We start from the raw sequence: 9794 nt of genomic DNA on the forward strand, positions 1-9794 counted from the left end.
AGAGACAGATAATAAAATAAATCGTGTGTGTGTGTCTGTCTCACACACACACACACACACACACACACACACACCTCGATATGTATGTTTGGAAGGTGACTTGTGGAAAAGTTATAGAGGATGACTTTAAGAAAAACAAAGCCGAGCAGGATTCTAGGGAATGATGGGGAAGGGATTATTTTTTTTTTTTTTACATCTTTATTGGAGTATAATTGCTTTACAATGGTGTTGGTTTCTGCTTTATAACAAAGTGAATCAGTTATACATACACATATGTTCCCATATCTCTTCCCTCTTGCGTCTCCCTCCCACCCTCCCTATCCCACCCTTCTAGGTGGTCACAGCACCGAGCTGATCTCCCTGTGCCATGCGGCTGCTTCCCACTAGCTATCTATTTTACGTTTGGTAGTGTATATATGTCCATGCCATTCTCTCACTTTGTCACAGCTTACCCTTCCCCCTCCCCATATCCTCAAGTCCATTCTCTAGTAGGTCTGTGTCTTTATATTCCTGTCTTACCCTAGGTTCTTCATGACATTTTTTTTTTCTTAGATTCCATATATATGTGTTAGCATACGGTATTTGTCTTTCTCTTTCTGACTTACTTCACTCTGTATGACAGACTCTAGGTCCATCCACCTCACTACAAATAACTCAATTTCGTTTCTTTTTATGGCTGAGTGATATTCCATTGTATATATGTGCCATATCTTCTTTATCCATTCATCTGATGATGGACACTTAGGTTGTTTCCATCTCCTGGCTACTGTAAATAGAGCTGCAATGAACATTTTGGTACATGACTCTTTTTGAATTATGGTTTAAACAGAGTGATGGGCTCTTAGAGTAACCTGTATCTCTCTTACACATTCTGTGACTTTGTTTATTTACCTGTCTCCCCATTATCCTGAACACCTAGCCCATTGTGTGGCACACAACGAGGAATCAGTATGTTTATTCAGTTCATGGATGAATGACTATTCTGAAGTTCTAAGTGTGAGTCCCTGGCACAATATCTTGGAAAAGTGGGCACTCAAAACTATTTACTGAATGAATAAATGAGCTAACCTTCTGAGCAGCTAGACTTTGGCTGCTTTCACTCAGAGCCAAAGATGTAAAATACTGGATACACTCATCTAGGTCTGTTTGAGGTAAAGAAGCCAGCAACTGTCTGAGCTCTTCTTCAACAGAAGAATCCTGAAATAAAGGAAAAGAAATTCTTCATAATTAAACTCCACAATTGAGTATAACAAAAAGTACCCAAAGAATAAAGCCAAAACAAAACAGGAGAGGTAAATCAGTGCTTTTAGTCTTGAAAACAGTCACCACCCTGATAAGCAGAGAATCATTTAATTTTGAATTCTATACTTTCATGTCTGCTAACTCAATCTGAAAGACCTATTGCAAAGCATAGCTCAAGATTTTCACCTCATAGGCTACTTCACATCTTGACTCAAAATGAATTATTACATTCTTTCTAACTAAAGCTGGCTTTTTAATATGCAGAACTTGTTCCTATCTGATTTTTTCTAGTAACTAATATCTAGAATAATTTGTTTTTCTATTTTTCAAAAATGCATTGCAAGTTTTCAGATTTTCATTTTCTAGAAAAGTCTGAGAAAAGCGCTCAAGGAACATGCTCTAATATCTATATTAGTAGTTAACAATTAATATCCACGTATATTAGTACATTAATATCTATATGTAGTAGTTCTCCAGAGACTGTTTCGCACCCCAGGAAATATTCAGCAATATCTGAGACATTTTTGGTTGTTACAACTCAGGGGTGCTACTGTCATCCAATGAGTAGATGCCAGGGATGCTGCTACAGTGTACAGAACAGCTTCCAACAACAAAGAATTATTTGGCCCAAAATGTCAGTAGTGTTGAGGTTGAGAAAAACTGTTCTATAGCAACCTTAGAACAAAGGACCAGTTTATGGATGCTGATATGCTAAGAGGCCACCCTCTGGTGTATAGAGACTCCCAACTCCACATAGGGGAAAATAATTTAGGAGAAATAGCACCTCCTGTGGGATCAAGAAATCTTGGAATGGAAAGTACAATTGCAGGTTTAAACCCTCGTTTACCTGTGTGACAAGTAGCCAACACACTGCTTTTTGAATGGTTATTTTGCACCCAAAGTGAAGATGATATATTAAACATTTTTTACTCACTGGATTATTTTATTTACTTACTTCTTTTAAAGATGGCAAAGGAGGTGGGCAGAGAAAAAAACGAAGATCACTATCTTTGCTTCGTGCCAGACCAATAAGAGTTCTCAGATCACAGGCTTGAGCAATTATCCTATACTGGTAATCTATTGTAAAAGTATATTGCGAGTACCCAAATTAGCTTATGGCTGTTTCAAAGGTTAAATGAACAACTTAACTTTTAAACTACAAGTCTGTAATTCAAAATTTCCCAAGTTTTTTTTTAACTGCAACTGCATTTACAATACCGTAAGCTAAATATCCAACATTTCCATGACTGATCTCATAATTCTCAACATATATCTAGATATACCACAAACTAACCTTTTTGAAAAAAATAAACCTCAAATGTGAAAACTGATAGGTCAGAACCAATTTAACTTCTCCTTAAAAAAAAAATTCCATCATCCAAAAGCTATTTTGATCACTACTCAAAAAACCTGGGCTTCCCTGGTGGCGCAGTGGTTGAGAGTCCGCCTGCCGATGCAGGGGACACGGGTTCGTGACCCGATCCGCGAAGATCCCACATGCTGCGGAGCGGCTAGGCCCGTGAGCCATGGCCGCTGAGCCTGCGCGTCCGGAGCCTGTGCTCCGCAACGGGAGAGGCCACAACAGTGAGAGGCCCGCGTACCGCAAAAAAAAAAAAAAAACCTGAGTTCTGTTTAAATCTGTCGTCCCCTGGTACCTACATGGTGCTTTGACATTCCATGAAGCCCATGAATAATCTGAGGTTCCAGACAGTAGTACTTTGTTTTAGCCTTCATGATTTCACCATTCCATTCTTTATGTATTGCTATAGACTGAATGTTTGTGTCCCTCCCAAATTCATGTGTTGAAACCTAATCCCCAAGGTAGCACCTTTGTGAGGTGATTAGGTCAAGATGGTGGAGCCCTCATGACTGGGATTAGTGCTCTTATAAAAGAGACCCCAGAGAGCTCCCTCAATCCTCACCAGACACAGAATCTGCTGGCACCCAGATCTTATATTCCCAGCTTCCAGAAAACTGTGAGAAATAGATTTCTGTTGTTTATAAGCTACCCGGTCTAAGGTATTTTGTTATAGCATCCCAAATGGACTAAGGACATGTATCAAAAAAAAAACTGCAGCCATTGAAGGAGACATTTTTTAATAATAGCACTATATAACTTGGGTGAGTTCTTCAGAATCAAGTGGGGAACTTTTAAAAAATCTACATGCCAGGGCTCCAACTTTGATTTTTCCGATACAGTAGAAGTCTGAAATGGAGTCCTGGAAGGCAGATTTTGAAACAGATCAGATTTTTATTCTAAGTCTCCACTCGCATTAAATAAGCTTATTTTTACATTATAAATTATTATAAATTATTATAGCCACCACTCAATCAAACTAATTAACTTGTATGAAGACAGAGATCTTATTCTGAGACTAAATTTTTCTTTGAAAACATTCTTTTTTGTTTACCCATTTTTACAAGATGACTCTACTAACAAAGTGTACTTTAGCCCCTGTACTCAGAGCAGATCTGATCTCTTGCTCATGTACTTTTACTGCAGAACTTGCGATTTTAAATACAGCTAAATATTTAAAATCTTCCTTAAAAAACAAATATACACACGCAAATTAGGCACATTTGACCAAGTATTAGTATTAAAGCCAAACAGACTGTCAAAGTGAATGCAAATGTAACTTCAATGCAGCCAGCAATTAAAATATATTTTATTAAATAGGAACCAAAAAAAACACAGACACACTAGGCCATAACTATCAGAATCAAGAGTTTCTCCAATCAAGTAAAAGTTCATTCTGGTAGAAAGTTATACAAATATATCTACCTCAGTTTTGAGGGTGTTCTTACCAAACACAATATGACTGCCAGGCCAGCAGGTTTTACACTTTCTCTATCACTAGAGTTTCTTTTAAATTTTTTTAAAAATATTTTTTACATATATTAATATTTCCTGAATTATTTTCCTTCCTTAGTATCTCCTTCCCTTCTCTTTTACATCAGAGATCAAGAGCTAGCTGACGGTATGCCATGTGTTCAGATGGTTTCATTACCATGCCAGTGATGGGTCTCTGCCATTTCCTGCACAGCCTGCAGTCGTGCTGCTCTGTCATCGGACTTACTTTTCCTCAGGAGCAGCCACACAGCACATTCGTGATCTTCTATGTCAATTGTACTAAAGGTGTCTTTGTTAAAAAAAAAAAAAAAAAGACAATGTGAACAGTTAAAACAACATTTTCATCCTCACATTTAAGACAGTAATTTATAAATATTTTAAATCTACAATAGGAAAGTTATATCCATCTCCAGGTGTTGATAATGACTGATAGGTTTCTTCTCAGTTCTGTCATATTATTTTGTTTTATTTGTTACATATATTTTGTATGTGCTTTTGTTTCATATATTACGTTGCTTTCACAATGAGATCTTTTTTTTTGGCTCCTTTTCCCTAAAAAACTTTTTATTATGAGAAATATCAAGCATATGGGATAGATTAAAAGAATAATTGACATGCAATTGACATTGACATCCACATGCTTACCACAACTAGATTTAATAAATGTTATTATTTTGCCATATTTGCTTAATCTATATGGAAGTGTGTGTATTTTTTTTTTTTTTTTTGCCATGCTGCACGGCTTGTGGGATCTTAGTTCCCCAACCAGAGATCAAACCCGGGCCCTCGGCAGTGAAAGCGTGAAGTCCTAACCACTGGACTACCAGGAAATTCCCCAGGATGATTGTGTATTTTTTTCCGAACTATGTGAAAGAAAGGCGCAGAAATAATGACATTCCACCCTTTCATAGTTCAACATGCATCTCCTAAGAATAAGCCTGCATTCTGCTATATAATCACAATGCCATTTTAACACCCAAAAATAACTAACAAAAATCTTCCAAATCATCTAAAATTCACTCCAACTCCATATTCAAATTTTTCCAATTGTCTTCAAAATATCTTTAGAGCTGGTTTTTTATAAAGCAGGATTTGATTAAGTCTCTTTAGTATCTTAATTCTAGAAAGTTTTCCCACCTTTTTTTTTCATGATGCCAACTTTTTAAAGAGATCAGGTCAGCTCTTTTATAGCTAGCTTCACAATGCAGATTTGCCTGATTGTGAAATCTACATTTTTGATGCAATATTCTCATTATGAGAAAGCATGGGAGTGATTTTATAACAAATTTTAAATTTTGAAATATTCATCAAGAGTCTCAATATTTATTTACAACTATCTAACAAAAAACAATGCATCCATAAAGATAGAAGGAAGAAAACAGTCCAAGGCATCAAGCCCTTAAATATAGCCCAAGAGAATAATGTTCCTCAATTTTCCATAGCTATAATAAATGTTAGTATAAGAAATGGGAAAAAAATCTCAGGTTGATCATCAAATGACTTTCAGATTACTGATAAGGAGTCTCAGTTAAATATGTGATACTTACCAGCAAATGGACCCCGTAATATCCTGGCTGACGTTGCCAATACTTTTCTTACTGCTTTGTGAAGCTCTTTTCTTGCCTGGTAGGTGATTCCTAAAATGATTACAAATTTAAATAAAACCAAGTAGGTACTCTTAATGCTATGTATGCTCCAATACTTCAAAGAAAAAAATGTATAAACTAAACCCCAATTTTTTCAAAAAGAAAATATAAAACAGCATCTTTCTCTTTTTACTGTCACTATTTAAAGCAACTAAAACCATTATGGGAACACAGAACTCTAGATCCCCCAAAAAACACTGCTTTCCTAGTCAGGGAAAAAGTAAAAACAAATCAAAAGCAAAAACACTAACTAAAACTAACAAAAATCCTCATATACAACATAGGATTAACTACATTCAGGAAAATGTCACTTAAAAATACCACTCTCAAAGTGAAATTTAGAGATACCTTACTAATGAGATTAAGCTTTACTATATAGGTAAATTATATGCTATAAAAATTATCTGTGTAATTGAAATTGTAACACACCATAAAAGCACGTTGAAAGAGGAAGGTGAAATAACAATAAACACAAACAGGAGAGAGTGGTGATACATATAGCTGTAGACAGGGGAGCAGCAGGACCTGCCCACTCAGGGAATGTAAAGTGCTCACAGGCATGGTTATTCTGGCTGACAGTGTAGAACAGGCAGCTGTAAATCTAGTGTGATGACTCCCCAAGCTACCCATATCCTGATGGAAAGATACTCCTCTGCCCCAAAATCTCATGTTCACCAAGCAATCGTCTGATTACTAATTGGATTTCCATGTGACCAAAATATGGAGAAGGGGAGTGTTCTGACTAGTAAAGACAGGTTTTCCAGCCTTAATGACAGATTTTTTTCCTCTGTAAATAAGTTGGTATTCATACTTGTGAATCCATCTCATGAGTTTAGTGTGCATGAATAAATGCCTTAGAGCAAAAATACCTCTGAGCTAAGTGACAAAATCATGTTTTTATGCTTGCTAAACTGAGGACCAGCCTCCGAACCGACAGTTCTCATGAAGGTGAGGAACTCCAAGTTTAGATTTAAAAAGCTGGCTAGGGCTTCCCTAATGGCGCAGTGGTTGAGAGTCTGCCTGCCGATGCAGGGGACATGGGTTCGTGCCCCGGTCTGGGAAGATGCCACATGCCGCGGAGCAGCTGGGCCCGCAAGCCATGGCCGCTGGGCCCGCGCGTCCGGAGCCTGTGCTCTGCAATGGGAGAGGCCACAACAGTGAGAGGCCCGCGTAACGCAAAAAAAAAAAAAAGCTGGCTAGTCTTCACCTGACTTAGTTATAGGAGAGCTGCAAATATGGGTTAAATATGAAAGTCCAAAATTTTATCTTCAATTAATTCTTTAGGAACTTGGTTCTCATAGGGTTTGGTGATTCATAGAGTTAGCTGAACCTATTTTATTAATATTGTGCTTTAAATACTCATTTTTTTATTTTTTATAGTTTTTTTCTTCCAGTTTTCCTGAAATACAATTGACATACAGCTCTGCATAACTTTAAGGTAAACAGCATAATGATTTGACTTACAAACATCATGAAATGATTACCACAACAAGTTTAGTGAACATCTATCATCTCATATGGATACAAAATCAAAGAAAAAGAAAAAAAATGTTTTCCTTGTAATGAGAACTTCTTAGGATTCACTCTCTTAACAACTTTCATATATAACATACAGCAGTGTTAATTACATTTACATTTATATTTATTAATGTTATACATGGCATCCTTAGTACTCATTTATCTTATAACTGCAAGTTTGTACATTTTGACCACCTTCATCCAATTCCCCTTCCCCCACATGCCCCACCTCTGGTAACCACAAACCCGATCCCTGTTTCTATGCGTTTGTTTGTTTTTGAAGTATAATGACCTACAACACTGTGTTAGTTCCTGGTAGACAACACAGTGATTCCACATTTCTATATATTTCAAAATGATCACCATGCTCAGTCCAGTTTTTATCTGTTACCATACAAAGGTATTGCATAATTATGGACCACATTCCCCACACTTCATACCCATAATTCATTTATTTTGTAACCAGAAGTCTGTACCTCTTAACCGCCCTCACCTATTTCTCTCCTCCCCTCACCCCACCCCTCTGGCAACCACCTCTTTGTTCTCTGTAGAAACGATTCTGTTTCTGTTTTGTTATGTTTATTCATGTTTTATTTTTAGATTCCATATATAAGTGAAATAATACAGCATTTGTCCTTCTCTGACTTATTTCACTTAGCATAATATCCTCTGGGTTTATCCATGTTGTTGCAAATGGCAAGGCTTCATTCCTTTTTATGGCTGAGTAATATTCCATTGTATATATGTACCACATCCTCTTTACCCATTCATCTACTGATGGGCACTTAGGTTGCTTTCATATCTTGACTATTGTAAATAATGCTGCAGTGAATAGAGGGGTGCATAATCTTTTAGAATTTTCTTTGGATAAATACCCAGGAGTGGCATTGCTGGTTCTATTGTAGTTCTATTTTTAATTTTTTAAGGAATCTCAATACAGTTTTCCATAGTGTTTGTACCAATTTACATTCCTAAATACTCATTTTTAAATTCAATAAGTAGCTTCCATTTTTCACGAAGATGGGATTACTTTACCATAAACTTACCGTGATTTTCTCTTTTATCTAAAGAAACTGTGTGCACATATATATATGACTTCATTTTTTCTTTTTCTACCACTTGAGTATCTAATGTCAAAGACTTCTTCAAGGCCAGAACTTCATATGTAATAAATAAAGAACCTCTTAAAAAGAAACAAAAAATTCATCATAAATATATGATCTAAATATAACACAGGAGCCACTCTTTTTTTTATTAACCTTTTTGTAGAACTTTTTCTTTCTTTTTTATTGGGAAACATAACGTATATACAGTAATGTGCATATAACATACATTATACATATATATGTATAAATGTATACACACATTTCAGCTTACAAATAATAATAAATAGCTGCAATGCCATACCCAGGCAAAAAAAACGTTAACAGTACCCAGAAGCCCACAGTGCATCCCTCTCTGATCCTGACCCATTCTCTCATCTCTATAGCTAACTATTATTCTGGGTCTTATTATAGTAATATCCTTGCTGTTCTTTATAGTTCACCACCTAAACATGAACCTTTAAACAACGGGGCTTAGTTTTGTCAGTCTGTGAACTTCACAGGAATGAAATCACACTGTATGTATTCTTTAGTTCACCTTCTGTTTGTGAGATTCATCCATGTTGTTACATGTATCTGGAGTTCATGCATTTATATTTTCACATGGTATGTGATTCATCCATTGTATAGCTATACTACAACTTATTTATCCATTCTACCACAGACGGGCAATTTAGGGACTTTCTATCGATAGCTTGAGTCTATTACAAATAATACTGTTACACGCTGTATACATCTACACTGTATGCATGTGTATATGTTCCTCTAGGATACATATCTAGAAGTAAAACTGCAGACTTTCTGAAAGTATATATATTGTTCAACTTTACGATAGTGCCAAACTGTTTTTTTTCAAAGATTAGCCAATTTGTACTCCTTATCACCAGCATATGAAAATTTCTCCTCTCCTAAGAGTTATACCCAAAATCAAATATTAAAAGTGAAATACAGGGGACGCAGTGGTGTCTCAGTGGTTAAGAATCCACCTGCCAATGCAGGGGACACGGGTTCAAACCCTGGTCTGGGAAGATCCCACATACCACGGGGCAAGTAAGCCCGTGCGCCACAACTACTGAGCCTGTGCTCTAGAGCCCGCGAGCCACAGCTACTGAAGGCCGTGTGCCTAAAGCCCGTGCTCCACAACAGGAGAAGCCACCGCAATAAGAAGCCCCGCGCACCACAAGGAAGAGTAGCCCCCGCTCGCTGCAACTAGAGAAAGCCCACGCGCAGCAAAGAAGACCCAACGCAGCCAAAAATAAATAAATATATATATATATATTTTTTTAAAGTGAAATACAGGGAATTCCTGTATTACTGCACTGTAATTCCATGCAGTGGTTAGGACTCCTCACTTTCACTGCCGAGGGCCCGCGTTCAACCCTGTTTGGGGAATTAAAATCCTGCTAGCTGCACGGTGCAGCCAAAAAAAAAAAA

The 9794-nt window shown here is 36.9% G+C and overlaps 1 protein-coding gene across 2 annotated transcripts in view; it reads right to left on the reverse strand.

Annotated features, from left to right (window-relative positions):
• The window catches only part of SERAC1 (serine active site containing 1), a 77616-nt gene that overhangs the window by 30251 nt on the left and 37571 nt on the right, over positions 1–9794 (reverse strand). For both annotated transcript variants that reach the window (XM_024747951.1, XM_024747952.1), the window contains 5 exons: positions 8304–8440; positions 5641–5730; positions 4251–4382; positions 2198–2319; positions 1069–1197 (listed from right to left, as the gene is read on the reverse strand). In XM_024747951.1, the coding sequence (XP_024603719.1) occupies positions 1069–1197; positions 2198–2319; positions 4251–4382; positions 5641–5730; positions 8304–8440 (610 nt within the window). The remainder of the gene's footprint in view (positions 1–1068; positions 1198–2197; positions 2320–4250; positions 4383–5640; positions 5731–8303; positions 8441–9794) is intronic.

Source organism: Neophocaena asiaeorientalis, unplaced genomic scaffold (genome assembly GCF_003031525.2).
Source record: "Neophocaena asiaeorientalis asiaeorientalis breed wild unplaced genomic scaffold, Neophocaena_asiaeorientalis_V1.1 scaffold123, whole genome shotgun sequence".
NCBI classification, from domain to species: Eukaryota; Metazoa; Chordata; class Mammalia; order Artiodactyla; family Phocoenidae; genus Neophocaena; species Neophocaena asiaeorientalis.